General features: G+C 40.4%; 1 protein-coding gene across 2 annotated transcripts in view; it reads left to right on the forward strand.

The window, feature by feature from the left end:
• Nucleotides 1-17247, forward strand: part of LOC114846741 (inactive dipeptidyl peptidase 10-like) — a 125036-nt gene that overhangs the window by 88905 nt on the left and 18884 nt on the right. For both annotated transcript variants that reach the window (XM_029135752.3, XM_029135753.3), the window contains exons 4-5: nucleotides 11033-11127; nucleotides 11226-11300. In XM_029135752.3, coding sequence (XP_028991585.1) covers nucleotides 11033-11127; nucleotides 11226-11300 — 170 coding nt within the window. The remainder of the gene's footprint in view (nucleotides 1-11032; nucleotides 11128-11225; nucleotides 11301-17247) is intronic.

Consider the following 17247-nt stretch of genomic DNA (forward strand, 5'->3'; position numbering starts at 1 on the left):
TCTCTTTCCATGCATGTTTGTTTCATATACATTTAATTAACTCACCCATTATTGAGCACAATGTCAGTTTTACTTGGTCTGCACTTAGGTCCTGTATCAACTCAGGCTTGAGAAAGAAGAAATGTCAGTAACACGCATCAACACGCAGGACAAAGATCTGCGTTTCTCTGCTGCTACAGCCTCGGCTGCGTTGGGTTGTTAGTGTCCCTTTCACCTGTACCATATGAAATGTGTTCCTACGAAGTTGATCAGCTGCTTTCAGAATCAGAATCGTTTTTATTCACCGGGTTTATTTTTATTTACAAAATATAAACAGAAAACGCTTGAAACGTTTCCGTTTTATAATCCATTTATTTAATTATTTTTATTTACAAAAGAATCCCATACGCTTTGCACTGTAACGTCACTAAGAATTAGGAAAAAAGACAGTACACCCATCTAGTTTTAACAAATGTGCAATAAAAAATTTAAACAGAAAACGCTTGAAAGCGTTTCTGTTTTATATTTCCGTTTATTTCGTTATTTTCCCTTTCACCTGTACCACATAAAGTCATTGCAGAGCTACAGCCATGTTCCCAAGAGGTTCACCAGCCGCTTTCAGCGTTACACACGCATGGCCGTTGTTCTGCCCGCTTTCATGTAGACACAAAACTCATCAAAGTAAAAGAGCTCAGAGCAGCATTTGCAATTACATGTATATTAATAACGAAATAAACGGAATGTAAAGTAAAATGCTTTATAGAGTTTGGTGTCTACATGAAAGCGGCTGGTCAACTTTGTCAACATGTGGCTCCAGTAAGTGGGGGAATAACGGCCCAAAGCAACAGGCTGAAAGAGGAGGCTGTGGCAGAGGAACACAGGTCTTTGTCCTGTATGTTGATGCGCCCAGCCCCCACAGTCGGCGCTTACCTTTGCTACGGGACTGATAGCCCCGCCCACTTTTATTTATCAGACAGATATGAAAGTGGGGATAACGAAATAAACGGGATGTAATGTAAAACGCTTTCAAGAATTTTGTCTACATCAAAGCGGGCAAATCACATGTGAACGTTTTAATTTTTTTGTAAATAAAAATAATGTTTGCCCTGTTCAAACCTGGGGAATATGGGGACGGACATGAAAGAGGGAATAACGAAATAAACATCTGGTTAACTTTGTAGGAACATGGTTGTAGCTCTACAATGACTTTATGTGTTAAAGGTGAAAGCAGTAATAACGAAATAAACGGAATATAAAAAACGTTTTCAAGCGTTTTCTGTTTATATTTTTTATTGCACATTTGTTAAAACTGATGAGTCATCTTTTCTGTAATTTTTGATGACGTTACAGTGCAAACAATATTTGAACTAGTTTTTTTTGTAAATAAACAAAGCTTCGCCACATTTGAGAAGGATCTAAAACTGTCTTATTGTATTATTGATGATGATATCTTATTGCTTCCTTCGGTGAGACCGCAACAATGACACTCGTCCTTTCACGTTGTAAATCCAAGCACATAGCGGTTGAACATTGTAACAGTGGATGTCACTCTTAGACTCATAGGAACTGTGCAGCCTTGCAGACAGGAGCAGGGTCAGCAAGCCCACGCAACCCACCACCTAGAGTGCGTCAGTGATGGCCCTCTTTACCTAACAAAGGCAGCTGTTCACAGATGATTCAGGGTCTCAGCTAGCCGAGCAGATCATTTGACCACCTTCTAGTGGGAATGGGTATATTTAGAAAACCCAGTAGTTCTAGTGTTAAATAAGTCTAGTTTATCTGTCAGCGTGTTTTAACACATTTGACATTTCAGGACATGAAACAGCACTCCCAGTCATCATGTACTACTGTATACTCAGCAAAACTCACTGTCATGGCAGCGCCTGCTTCACTGTGCAGATGATATAGTAACAGTATACAGGTTTCATACTGCCAATGCAACGCGGCATGACAAAGAGGGATTGATTTTTAGTTCTGGATGATAAACAATAACTCCCTAATTCTAATTATACAAGTTATATACTGTCAATTGAAATCCTATAAAAAAACAGCTACAAGAAAATACCCAGCAGAGCCTTAATTGAACCTAAACAGCAGTGAGGCGAAGCTGCAGAAAGAGACAAAGATGCAAGGTGTGAGTGTCCTGGGGCCAGAAGATGATTGGATCATATCACAGCTAATAGAAAGCAGATTACTCAGACCATTATGTCTTATGGATGATATATCACAGTTGAGTTTCATAGCTCATGAAACATATTTGCAATCAAGACTTCTATTGTTGGTTTGTTTTCTTTGACTTTACAACCAGAGCAGAGCTGGACTTAGAGTACAGAGTTTTGTTAAACCATTTATAATCTATGCTAATCTGATATGTGACACTTGAAGTAAACCAATAAAGTTACTAAAGGTTTTAATCATGGAAATCATCCAACTTTCAGGGACGGAGTTTTAATCCACATATCACAATCTGTTCATCTGTCTTTATGTTTGAAATGTATCTTCATCTCTAAAATACAGGCTTTGTTCTTCAGAACCACATCAGTGTCAGTTTTAATCGTTCAGGGTTTGTCCCCTGGCCTAAGAGCATCTGAAATTACGTTTACGATCTCATCTTTGCTTTCCATGTCTCATTAAAGCACGAGGAATCAGCAGCTCCAGAGATTTCAACAAAGCAGTGTACACAGAAGGTGCACTGAGCTGTTTTAGCATTTATCCATTCCCTGGTCGGTTGAATCACCAAATCATCTGAGCTGGTGAGAGGGCGTGAGGCTTGAGGGACGCCTATAAATAGATTTAAGTGAGGACTAATTAAGAAGCCCACATCTCGTTAAGAGTGGCAGTGGTGAAATGCAACACTGCACCTGCACATATACGTTCTGTGCAGCAAATAAATAAGTGGCATGACATGGTGATGAGATAATGGAAATGCTGCTGTGAAAGCCACAGGAGAAGCGCAGGTTAGAGGCAAAGCTGCTGACTGCACACAACCACGTGGCCTCCAGGTGCAGGCACCTTGCAAACGCTGCTCTATAAGAAGAAGCTTAGCATTAGCATTAGCATTAGCATTATTCTCAAAGGAAGCTAATTTTACTGCTGACATGTTCTGTGTAATAGTGAGTTATAATGAATAATGAGTCAAAAAGATGTAAGAAACCTGCTCATATTTTGTTTTAGTTATTTTAGCATGATTCCTGTTATATGATGATATTCCCACCACATCTTATTCTTAGCTCGCACGTCCAAGAGTGTCAGAGTCAGGAACTTGATGAGAGAGGAGTAGGTGCTTGAAACACGAGAGGAAGCTGCTGGATGGATCAGTCGGTCATATTTCACCCATAAATTATTTCTGGTTCTGATGAAAATAAAGCTTTTCATCATTAGCATATAGATTTCGCATGAGCTCCAAGTATCACTCAAAGAAAACAATCAGAGCACTGGCACATGACCTGTGGACATTGTGTACAACCCAAGCAAGTCAATTACAATGATTCAGGATGACTTGTTAAATAAGGCTCTCTAATTAATTAGATCTCCTCATTGATGAGGTCTAGCAACTATGCAGCAGCGGAGGTGTTGTGCTAATCTATCTGTTAATGTTCTGCTCTAATCAGACGATGCTACTCATTTATTTCTCTGGTCTGAGACTGGGGCAATTGCAGGGGCAGCCTCTAATTTCAGCTGCTTGTCTGCTCTCATCTTATCAGCAGCACGGCGGATTCACTGCAACGGGAGACAGACTCTTGGATGCAACATGTGGTGACACGCTTTGGACGATCTCAGTTGATGCAGACAGGGTACCTCTGAAAAGTCAGAGTGATGGAGAAGCTGGTTGCAGCCAGAGGAAGCAGCACATGGGCAGCACTGATGGCAGCGTTATGACTTTTTCTGTCACATAATGAAATATTTTGTTTTTACGACCCTGCATCATTGTATCCAATGTATGGAGGTGGTGAATAGGACTCAAACCACTGCAAAACAGACCAGACCTGTGCCCAGAAGTTCCACTGACGATTGGGTGTTTGTCCTCTGTGCTTTCATTTCATTTACTCGCTGTAATGTCTGGTTTCACTTTGTTTTGTTCATCAAATACACGTGTCCACAGACACATTCTGCTCATGATCGTACGTTTCTGGTAAATCAAAGTAAAATCTTTCCTCTGTTCCACTCATTTCTCAAAAAGGGGAATGGAGATGATCCTTTCAACTGTCCAGCTCTAGATGTGTTCTGCATAGAGAGTAAATAGACGAGCCGATAATATGAATGACCCAATCCATGTTGTTGCTCATGTACTCATTATTCAAAAGGGTACTCATTACCTATGTTTAGTTGATTTCATTTTTTTTTTATTTTTTAGTACATTTTTCAAACATTCTGTTTGACTTCCTTGCTCATGACTGGTACAATAATAAGACCTTGTCCACTTTGATGGTTAATGGTTGTCAATTACAATATTACTGTATAAGCTCAGGGACATGTTATGCCTTATACTGTACATCTGCAGTAGTAGTGCTGCAACACTGCACCTTTTATTGTGAAAATCAGCAATGACTGTAACACTCACAGGAAAACTTCCATCTGATTAGTACCTTAAGGTAAAGGGAGAGCAGAGAGAGATCAAGACTTCATGCAGACAGTATAAAGTTTGGAACATGTCCTATCTGGGTTCTATACAGAACAGTCACATGTCAGTTGTCAGTTGTGAGTCACAGTGGCAATTTTTAATCAAACACTTGAGCAGAGTCTGGCCCTGAACACCCCAACCCCCCCCCCCCCCCCCCCATGCCCCTGTGTTTACCATCAGCATCTGCAGAAGCAGGCGCTTGTGTTCTATCTTTAACAAGCTGGCTTTGAACTTGACCAGCTGTGACATTTCGTGGAACCTTAGGGACTGCAGGCACAGCGTTAAAGCATTATGCAACCTTGGCTAAATAATTCAGCATGTGCTATGCATATTACATTGTGCCGAGAGCTTCCACTTGGCTCACCCACTCTGCACTCCATTGGCTGTTCATCTCCATCTGGCCTTCATTTAGGCCAGAATTTGCTTCTTGCTGTTTCTTAACAACACCCCTCCAACAGCAAGCGATGCAGTTATTACAAGGTCTGAAAAGTAGCCCGAGGTACAAAGTGTAACTGGTTCTGCTGAACATTGTGTTAGCTAAAACAAAACATGAGCTGTTACACATAAATGTTTATATATTTAGCTTCCAGTGCAGCAGCAGAAACAGAGCACGGCCACAGGTTGAAGCACTGGTTCCATTCTTTGCCTCTTCGTCAGCCTCCACACTCACTGGGAAGCTGCCCACCGGACTTTTGGAAGCTGGCTGGAAGGATTTGTTCCCAATCAACTCAGTACAGGCCAAGTTGTGCTCACAGTGTGTGTAACCAAGTGTAACCATGGCAACCTGTGGCTCAGATGCAGTAAAGAAGTGGAACGTAAGAGGTTGAGACGCGGCCAAAGCTGACTTTTAAAAATGTTTTTAAAAACTCTGATGGCTGAACTTTCCTATTGTTGTTGGAAAAGTAATCACTGACTGGACTATGGTTTTGGCCTGACCTGTCATAAGGAGGGGCTTGGAGCAGCAGGGGACTTGAGAACCCCATTGGACACCACTTTGGTTGAGAAAGGCTGAGCTGATCGTCAGACTTTCCTTTTTTAAGCCACAGCACATTTATCAAAGATTAAACAAATGCTGTAAGTGTGAAACACCAAACGGACAATGGTTAAGGGTTTAAAACTGAACTGGAGGTTACAACACAAAGTTCTTCTCAGCTTTATGTCCATTACACATTGCCTGTGCCTGTGTCTAGAGTTACAGTAGTCCTGCCAGCTGTCAGCTGACACTTCGTCTCGTTATTTCCTGACAGTAGTGGTGCGTCTGTGCTCAGCAAACTCTGGAGCTGGACAGTTACCATTCAAGTAAATCTGGTGTTTTTGAAGGAAGTGTCTCTTGGTTCACAAACACTGGAATCTGCCTCATTTACTTCTTCAGCACTTCCTGAGTATGAGAATAAAAACTGTAGGAGAGAGTTTCACAGTTTGCAGTATTAGTATTTAAAGTATTTAAAGTCATTATAGACAGACAGGCGCTCACCTGTTCTGGTGATGCCCTGTGAGTTATGAGTGGCAAGAAATGTAATTTACACATTAGAAGCTTAGCAGTTAATTCCATGCATATCCTGAAGGATTTTAATACTTACAGTTGTTATTAAACACAACACTGTCACTGCGAGGCCAAGAGGAGGATGGCGTGTGTTTGCGGCTGTGTTTTCTGCAGATACTTCAGTATGAGCAGCTGTTGATGCAGCTCATTACTTCACCCTGTCTGTTCTCGAACAGGAAAGACATCCTTATATTTCATCTTTCTGATCACAACTCACAAATTAACAAATAAGTGCAACCTGAGACATTAGCTGATGAAGAAACACACTGTTCCAGTACATTCGGTCTGTTCCATTTCTATAGTTTGATTTGACTGAGAAAACTAATGTTGGAGGATGAAGCTTTGTGCTGAGCGCATACTGTACAGTAGCTGCTGTAGTTAGAGAGGCAACGGGGCCATTTCACATCACACCCCCACCCCCACCCCAGACCCACATATTTATATGTTAATGTGGTGGGGAGAGTTCACCTCTCTACTGAGATTGTGCACAATGAGGCTGAAACCATGTTCTTACAGAACAGTGATGCACATCTCTACAGTGCTTCATTTATGATTACTTATGCACCCAGGGCAAATCATCAAGATGTTTTTATGTGTTTTAACATGGCTTCAGCATTAATCAATTATTCTGTTTTCCACTTTCTTTGAAAAGGTTGGAGAACCTTTCTAGCATGAGGCTCATGCACTGTTCCTCTTTAGGAGAAAATTGTGCCTTCTTTCCCCAAACAAGACAAAAGCAAAAGGTGCAGTGGAGACAGACAGTGGTTCTTACAGGAAACCAAGCCCCGTCAGAACACCCTGTAAGGCACCAAGCATTCAAAATAGCATAACACATGTGATGTTTGGTTGCTTTTGAACATTATTGTCATAAGTTAAACTGATGCATAGTTTATGGGGGTCTGGTAAGGGTTTCTGGTCACTGCTTGTCCCTAATAAGAAGCTGGAGGAGGGAGCGAATGTCAACTTGACAAGTTCAGTCAAGGAAAATCAAATACACGCATCTAGAGTTGTTTTATTAAAAACACAAAACATTTAGTGATTAGCAGCTAGCTTTCCACTGACCAGCGCCCAGTGAATCTCACCACACGTTTCTACTGCATCTAAGTCTCCGAGTCGGGGCTGAAAGGAGATGCATTTCATAATTCATCGTGTTACAGACGTAGGACATTACTTATACATTAGAGTCTTAGCTTGTTCTTTTCCAGCTACGAATATTTCATTATTAAAGCAGACAAGTGCGCAGTGGAGCAGAGACCTGTGCTAATGTTTTAAAGATCACATAAATGACTTGCTTTTAATCTGCTCTAAATACAGACTTTATTTGCTCATAGGCGTGTTCCGCTCGTCGGCCTCTGAAAGAAATGTTATCTGGACTCTTTTGAACATCAAGTCATTGGAGACAAACACTTTTGTTTTTTATTTGCCAGTAATCTGTATCAGTGTCATTTTGTTATTACTTTCTGATTTCACACAGTTCACTTTGTTCTGTAGAGGAGCGCACTTCTCGACCACGACTCCGTTAATCTTGCTTTGTTGTGTCTCTGATTTCTTTGACATTTGACATTTGATCAGACCAGAAGCAGCATTGGGAAAGCTTGTGCCCTCCAAGTTCCAGCTGTTTGGACTAAGCATGGAGATCAGCAGACAGCTGTGCTCTCTTGTAAAGCTGTTCATTACAACTGGATAACCCCAGAAGTCCACATCCTCTCTCATATAGTGTGTGAGTGTTTACACTCCCAGTCAGACAGATGGTACTGTATACTCAGTTACCGAGGCCAATTCAAACACATTTTTCATCCATGCCAGTGCCTTTCTCTTTTTCTACCATATGCACTGCGCTGCCACTCGTTATTGGCTTCAATTCACCAGAAAACCCAAATAATAAAGAATAAAACAAGTCATGTTACTTTAATCTTTATCCCTGTGTCACATACAGTGTCTGCCCAAGCGGCCACACAGAGCACCCTGTGCTCTATAGAGGGAAAATCGAATAAAGCTAGAGAAACATAAACACCCAAGGAATCGCTCCTCAAGAAAGAACAGGAGAGATGAAAAGGAGAAACAGCATAAGTGCGATGCATTATTTACTTCTTGTGTAATACTATCAAGTCCTCTTGCGTTTTACCATCTGATCTTCTGCATATTTTAATCTAATCAATAGTGTTTGTTTGGGCATGTACCGTATGTACAGCACTGTTGTTACAGGCCCATGAACATATCACCAGCTCTTGCTGTATCATGTAATCCTTACTGTGCTGCGTCTGCTAAGCCTCTCACAGTTAGCAGTGGTGGAATTTTGTTTTCAGAGGCACAAATGACAAAATTCTGTGCAAATGAAGAACTAACTGCAAGAGATCCAACGTTCATGGCTCTGAACTCACCACAGCTGGCCTCCGCCAAAGGTCAAGGTAGTTCGCACAGTTATGTGTTATAAGGGGGATGAGGGGCTTTCATAAGGTTCTGCGTCTTCCCTGATTGGTGGCTTATCTTCAAGTGGGTGCGACGTCAGTTTGATTTTTTTCCTTTTAGAGCTGTCATGAAGCTCAGACATTTCTGCACTATTTTCTATATGTGTTTTATTATACTGGTCTGGTTTTGTCTTTTTATGCTTTTTATGCATGGAATTAAACCCAAACTTTAACCAGTAGTAGAGATTTAGACTTCATCTTCAACTTAAGTGTCTTTTGAGGGTTGCTGAATTAGGCTGTTCACACCTGCACTGCAGTTTCTATTTGAGGCTGTACTGTATTAAATCACCAAGGCAGCAGATGATCATGCATTCTGCTCATACACACATGCATTCTGGTGCAGAAGAGGAGTGAGTCTTCACCTGTGGCTCACCTGCAGTATCTTCATCACCTCTCTCACTGCTCTTCTGCTAAAACATTCATTTAAACGTAGCTCCCATGTCACTATAAAAACTGTACAAAGAGTGAAACGCACAAAGTGCACAATAGCTGGCCGAGGTCATTGAGAGGTTGGCACCATTGCTGTCTTATCACTCTCTGAACCCTGCTATCTTTTTGCTGAGCTCGACTGTTCTTAGTGTTCACTCAATCATATAGTGTAGCGTTTAAGCTTACATCCAATAAAACATCCATACTCAGGCTAATAGCAGGCTTGAAATGCAAGTTGGCACCGTAGCCAGCTTCATGTCCAGCAAGGGATGTGAATCCGCTCCCAAAGAATCCAGTTACAAGATCATAAAATGTTTGTTGGAACCCGAAGACGCATTCAATATTTATTTACAACCACCAAATGTAAAGTAAAGGTAATTCTCAACAGGGAGACAATTGAAGCTGAACTGAACTGAATGATTAGGTTCAGTCAATAACTACATTACTCAAGGTAAATGTCTACCTACAAGATATGGATCAGTGAGGATGCATGCAGGGCCGGGGGATGAACAGGTGGTCATTCTGAAGCACGGAGGCTGGAGATAATGTATTAGTATGGAGAGGCCATGTAACTTTCAGAGGAGTCTGAGTTAGTTCTGTCCAGGTCTTTTCTGGCAAATCTAAGACTAACTGCACATGATCTCAGAGTCCCTATATTTGTCAATAACAAGGAAATGACTCAAAATGGCTGCAAAGCATTATGGTTATATGTTATATCAAACATAAGCACATGGTGTCAATGTCCAAAAGTCTATTGATGAAGGAGGCTTTCAGCGGTTCCACAACAGGCTGATCCACACAGAGTCTTGACATTGCGTGACTTAGAGTAAGGGTTCATAACATGAGGTTCAAAAGCACTAGGCATGACATGATCAATGACGTGCTGTGAGCTCAAGACTTACTGTACACAAGTCCATGATCAGCAGCTTATCTCTATATAACGTAAGTAGGAACAAAGACCAAGGCACAGACATGAGTGACGCATGAAGCAATGATCTGACGAGGTACTGGTGTCAACTGAGGACTTAAATACAAAAGGAGAGATACAAATAAAAAACAATCCTGAGAGAACAACTTAACAAAGTTAAGGGTGTGAGCAAATGCAGTCTCCCGAGGTCTGACTTTTGGCAGCACACAAGCTAATGAGGTCCTTTGGTTCAAGGATCGAGCCTTTCCCCACAGATAGTGATGTGATGGTGATGCATATAACGTCCACAGAAATGCTTGGTATTGGTGTTCTGGACTTGACAGGCGGACTGCTTTTAATCACATTGTGTATGTTGGCACACATAGCATGACCTTAGCACCATAGTTGAACTTGTGCAGGCTCTACGCCTTCCCCAACAACTGGGACAAATGGGATCGACTCGAGGAAACGTGTCTGGTCACACTGCCATTTCAGTTGGAATCTGCTGTTTTTTCACCTTGTGAATATCTTGATTGCATTTCTGTACATATGCACATCTGTATGCATACAGCACATAGCTACATGCGGTTGTGCTGACACAGAGCTGTTACTGTTTGTGACAAACCTCCACCATTCCACAGCATTTGAGGTGAGCCACATTTCTGAATGCTTGGCTTCGATACAAAACAAACAAGCAGTCACGTCCAACCAACCCAGCTCAGCACAAAAGATGTTTTCCTGGCTGTGCAGCACAATGCACGTCTCATTAATACACAACGCGTGGTGGTACCTGGAAGATGAGAAACGCAGGCCTCCCTTTGTGTTCACATGCCAGTGAAATTTCACTGTCGATTTCCACAGTTAATCACATTACGCTGTGCGCGCTGAGCCTGTTTGGCCATCGGCTGTGTCTGAGCTGTCATTTCATTTGAACAAACAATGAAGCAGAGAGAGCTTTTGTTTTAATGGCATATTTGCAATAGAATTGTTTTAGTCAGTGCTTTTTGAAGGTTTTAGATGTTTTTTATTGGACCACCCAAAAATCCAATTCCCCTGAAACACATGGTTTGTGTTTGTTCCCTTAGATTCTGAAGTCATCTACAGGAACAGTGACGGCCACGTCATCAAATTCAACATCCTAACAAATGAGACAGAGATTGTCTTAACTAACACAACGTTTGTAAGTATAGTTGAGTCTTGACATTGTGTAAATCGTGTAACATGTGCGTTAAAGTGGTAGATTCTATTTCATGTTTTTCTTTTTATAACTTCCAACAGGTAAATTTCAACGTGGCCAAGTACTCCATCTCCCCTGACCTGAAATATGTCCTCTTCGCATATGATGTGAAACAGGTACGTAGCAAAACAGGACACGCACGGTGATGGTTTCCAGACAGTAAAGACCTAATTTCTCTCTGACCCTCTAACACTAGTTTTGGTAATAATTTAGAATATATGATTTAAATATACCAAACACATTCCCTTCATTTAGACAAACTAAAGTTTGTAGAGTTGGATGTACTTTTTTTATTTCCAGTAGATGAACTGTTGCCAGTGGTGGAAGATTTACTGGGATAAATCAAAGTGAGGCTGGAACAATGTCTTAATGACAATGTTATAGGTTATGAACTGTGGCTCCATTAATTGACACCAAATCTACAGTAGGTGTTGCTAAAGAGTGACATATCTTACATCATTCAGGTAAACTCCAAACTCAAATCTGTCTGTTATTTGTTATGGAAAAATACACCATTTTTTTTGTTTTAACAACTATGACCTACTAACTACTGGCATTTGAAGGTTTGCTTCACATTTAATGTGCCTTTCTAAATCCTGTCTGTTAGAATATATAAAGGTACACCATGTTCCAGACCTCTGCTGTGTTTAATCAGATTTGACTCCTGTGAAAAGGACTTCACATCCACTTGTACAGGGAGGTACGAGATCTGAGACGAGAGAGCATTTATTTCTGAAGGGGTTCACAGTGTGTCAGTAAGAAAAGGCATCCCACCACTGAAGAAGACTACGGTCCTCTGTGTTTAAGATATTCTGATGAGGGCCGGGGTCAGCAGCTAACGAAAATCCCTTTGTGGCTTGTGTGCGACTGGCAGGTCACTTTCACTTGCTAATAGAGCAGCAGGGCAAGCTTGAACCATAATTACCAGCTTTCCATCGGAAAAGACGCGATGCAAAATGAGATATGCAAATCGGACCGTTCACTCCTGAGAAGAATTCACTGTGAGGATTAGTGACAAGGTGATTAATCAGAAGTCATTTGCATATTTTGCATGAAAGATTAGACTTACTGTACGTTTAGCTTTTAGACAGAAGCCCACTTTATTTTGGCTCAGGGATAAGTTGAAGGAGGAAGTTTTTTAACAAAAAGATCTCTCTAATATGCAAAGAAATGTGTACAATTGTTATTCTTTATTTTTTATTAGTAAAGTGAGTTCACTGAATTTTCATTAAATGTGGGGAAATGTTCTACTTGAAGCCTTTAAATCTAGGAATAGTGTTAGAAAAATCACCTGCAGATGTTGACTACATTTACGTTTACATGTAAAACAGTGCGACTCATCTCTTTATTAAAGAAACATGTAAAATGTAATGTCATTCAATACAGCAGCTTTGCTCTGAAGTCTGTTTCATAATGTTTTACAATTTAACATTTTTAAGTTTTAGAATATTTCTAAAAACACTGATGAAGCATCATAAGAAAATCTGTTTAAGCCAAACTATTACAAGCCCCTCCTTATATACTCTACTCCAGGACATCAGCAGAGGGCTGACCAGCTTTCTATGGATTATTGCATGATAGGGTTTGACTTTTCTTTCATATCACCATTTTGAGTTTAAAGTATTACCAAAAGAACAAGGATAGAATATATATAGCAGCTAGTCTTTTATCGTGTGTGTCTGCGCTCACTGAATTCCTCAGCATAAGTGTGACATGATGGAACCAAACATAAGATATACTCCTTTAGGACGCAGCTCTCAAACCTCAAGCAACTGCTCATCAGTCACAGCAGGAGATGACAGGAACAGAAAGACACACCACCATTGGCTTTTGTCCATCAAAAACTATCAGAGAAGCAAAGTCCAATGGTTGAAATTCTTACAGTATTATAATCTCCTTTGCCATTTCAAGGCATGTAAGCACCACAAAGAAGTACTGTACATGTACTGCAAGTGTGAGGTTGAAACGGCATAACATTTAAAAGTAAAAAGTAAAATTCAAAATGTGTCTTCAATTTTGATCCACATATTGTACTTTTGTACATTGTATAGTTGGCTTACCAATAAAACATAACACACATGAAGTTCCTTTACCACATGTCACCCAGAGAGTTAAACATTATAAAGCTCACGCAATTACATAAGCACATGAGCATTTTTATTTTACAGTTTACATTGATTTACTGCCATGATTGCGTTTTTAAATGTTTAACCTAGAGCTGTGCTTTAATGCTGTTTGGTATAATCCAAGCCTTTCAGCTCTGAATCACACCATGAAATCTGCGCTTGCAGCTAATCATAACCTGTAATGACTGACGAAAGGAATAACCAGATCCGATGTAAAATATGTAGAAAGCATTCTAATAGGCACACTTTGATCCAGGGAAGCTTTTATTCTGTACTGCAGCCTCTGGGATTTTTTCTAATACATGTATTTGGTGTAACTGACATTGTTTGATGTATTTATGTGTTGCAAAATGTTAAAGGAACCAATGTAGTCTTAACTATATTCATACAGTGATACCATCTACATCCAATAGCATGTCAATAGCAGTCAATCCCATTCTCAGCAAAAGCTCAGAGACATAGAAACAAAGATAAACTGGCGATGTTGCCATAGCTCAATGTTAAATGAACTGTCTTAGAAATGTGGGCCAAGCGCAGATGCATGCACAGTACAGCAGCTTGGCTGGTTGGTAGAGACAGACTGTACTTCTAGTTCTGGTCAGCAGATTCCTTGCAACGCTTTTGGCTTTATAAAAGAGTTTCTCTTGGTTCTTATAGTCTTTGAATGCAATGAGATGGTTATTAACGATATAAACATGTTTTGAGGCCATCATATCAGCTTTAAGCTACAGAGCCATGGACATAGACTTTGGACTGATGGATTTAACATGTTCAATTTGTTCAAGGCTTTAATAGATTGAGCTAAGTGGTGACTGCACATAGGGAGAATTAAAAGCACAAAACAGAAACCACTTTTTCACTATTCCAGCTCTGCCAACATGAGATTTAATAAAAAATAAGCAAACTAAATTATATTAAGTATAATTTAATAGAAGAAAACAGCATGTACATCATGAAATAGTTACATAAATCAAATAGTTTACTAAATATTTGAAATTTGTCATTTTATAGGAAGCTGCAGTTAATATACACATAAGAACACTGACCCACAAAAACACTGTCTAAGCAGGAACTAACAAGGTTTAACTAACAGAACAGAAAATCACTGCAAGCCCAATAAGCTCAATACCAAGAAATTCACAAAATAGAAAACAACAAAACATAGATATTACTGTAATCGTGAGAATGAGCAAGAGAACCTTCCAGGAACAAACCAGCAAAATCTTTGTGTTTGTCCTTGTCCTTACAACTTAGTCTGGATTTGAGCCCAGGTAAAGTTGAAGAATCATGACTAGTCCAAGGCAGAGGAAACAGGAAATGATGTTAATGTGGCAAAGGACAGTAAACAGAAAACAAAGTGGATTACTGTAGATTAGCAGCTCTGCAGTTCTGTGCATTCAACTCTGTGCTTAGGCTGCGTTTGTTTCCTTACTCAGAGATCTCAGCAGATTCTGTAGTTATCTTTACCTCATGTACTGTATAAAAACACTGAACTGAGCTAAAACATCAATTATTGCCTCAAGTTTCAAGTGACATTTAATTTTGCTGCGAACAATTAGTGTAATTGTGGCTTTTTGAGTTTTACAATTTCCAAAGTTGTGGAAGTCATGTCTCAGAAATCCTGTTTAATTAGAGCTTCTGAAAAACCTTTGGAGTTGTTTTTATTTTTCCAGTCCAAAGAGCTTTTTCCCTAATTGCGGCTCTGACCATATCCACACACAGGGCACAGCAGTTGCACATGGTTGATGTTTGAATTATTGATCTTAGAAAATAACCCTGGACTGTGAAGTTACTCTCTATAACCAGAGTAATGGTGCATTTCAGGCCTGTTTAAATGGAAAGTATAAACATGTGGGGGCAAAGGTTCAGCCAAAACATCTCAAATCTGTAACTTTTGCTAGTTGAAGCATCGCCATGACAACAACACTGTGCTTTCTAATTTTACTGTTATGTATCAAAGCTTCTTTATCACTTGGTAGTTGTTTGGTCTGCATGTTCTATTCCACACATCCATCCCAGAGCTCATTCTCTGTGGTTATAGATGTTTGTTTGCCTCAAATGATGATGATGTCGAGAAGGAGAGGGAGAAAAATCCCGATAATGAAATGTAGCTGTTGTAGCCTGTTGTCATTCTTGAACCTTTAACCTATTATCAGTACAGATGTTTAATAGACATGTTAATGCTTAATTGTGCTCATGTGATTTCAAATAACATAATACACAAACAAGGTTAAAACCTTTTGGTTAATGCTTTGAAGAGTCATCTTCACAGTCACTGCAGTAATTCTGAAAATGTCCACAATGTGTTTTTAGCTTATTATTATCAAGCCTGTAACAAAGCTGTAAGCTCTGTGTTAAACTTAATGTGGTGTGGCTGAGGCTCTTCTGACGCCTTGCTTGGGCCATTTTCTGTGTTGTAAGATAAAATTACAATGTCAGGATGTTGGAGTTTGAAGAATGTGTCCAGAGCTCACTTGGGACTTGTTTTATACTTCAGGCACAGTTCTCCACAGTGTGGGGATATTTGTTACAAGGCCTGCAAATGTATATCGAGCTCACTAAGCCCTTGTGGAATGAAGTACATTCTGTATGCATTGAGAAGTTACATTCTGCATAAAGTCAATATGCAGCACTTAGGGCTCAGTGAATCCTCATTTCTCCGAAGAGTAATACACTGTCTGTATGAACAGGAGCCTGTATTATTAATGTTTTACCTTATTGCTATGGGCTGTGCATGGCTGCTTAGGCTGCAGCTGTGTTGTTATCTTTTATCATGTCCTTGGAACCAACACTAGGCTCATTAACATGTGTTAGAATGTTCACTGATGATCAGCGTAGGAGTTCAGTTCAGTGATTCCATATATAATGGAGATGGATGTGGATACAGCACAGTCTGGGTTTAAGACCAATGGACCACAGGATGGGCATCAAGCTGACAGAGCAGGAAATGCACCCAACCTTCATACACTGTATATATTTATGTTTTTTTTTTTCATTTAATGTTCAGATAGCCTTTACTAAACGGTGTCACTGGATTCACTCCTCACTGGAAGAGGAACTGCAGTAACCAGTTTTTCCAGTAAATTGAAGACATGAGGTTCTTGGAAATGACACACGCCAGCAGGCACAGCACTCGTGTTGACAGAGAGGGAAATAAAGAGACTTAGCCTGTGTTTGAATGGAGCGCCTGAAGGAAGGGTCCAGAATGGAGCTATCTCGGACAGCACCTTCCAACATGATGTAGAGCACTTGTAGCCTCTAGCCTGCACCCTAAGGAGCACCTGAACTCCCCATCTGTGCCGATGGGATGTGTAATACTTTTTGCTTTAACGTCCTTGATGAAATGGAAAAGTGCTGAGAGCGATTTCCCAGGGCTGCTTCTCTTTTATGTCTTGTTTTCTGCACCTGCTTTAAGACAGATGACATCTGTATTTCCGTGAACCTGTAATCCAGCTATATGGAGTTCACATCTTTAGTATGTTCAGCGTGTCTGCGTGTGTCGACTCCTCTTTCCACGCTTCCACCCACATGCAGCAGGTCAGGCTTAGAGTCAAGGCAGCCTGCAATCTGCCCATCTGGTCTTAGTGCTGGTGTGAGGAATGTAACCACTCTATGTCCAGGGTGTAACCTGCCTCTGAGCTAAGCTCCAACCCCAGAGTGAGGCACAGTGATGGAATCAGTTGTTATGTTGGGATTCACTCGCTCACAGCCCTTAGATAAGGTTTAACATGAATAATATATTCCTCTCTGTCTGTCACCTAATGTTTAATTTCCATCCAGGACGAATTAAATGAGTAAGCACAGAGTTTGTGATTTGTCTGCCTCACATCACAACTAAATCCATGATCACCAGCCACAGTTGGTGTTGTGTTATCCCGTCAGAAACAGCTTGTCTCTGCTTTTACATCCCCTTCTGCCACCCTGTACGTCTATCTCT

This window comes from Betta splendens, chromosome 21, assembly GCF_900634795.4.
Source record: "Betta splendens chromosome 21, fBetSpl5.4, whole genome shotgun sequence".
Lineage (NCBI taxonomy): Eukaryota > Metazoa > Chordata > Actinopteri > Anabantiformes > Osphronemidae > Betta > Betta splendens.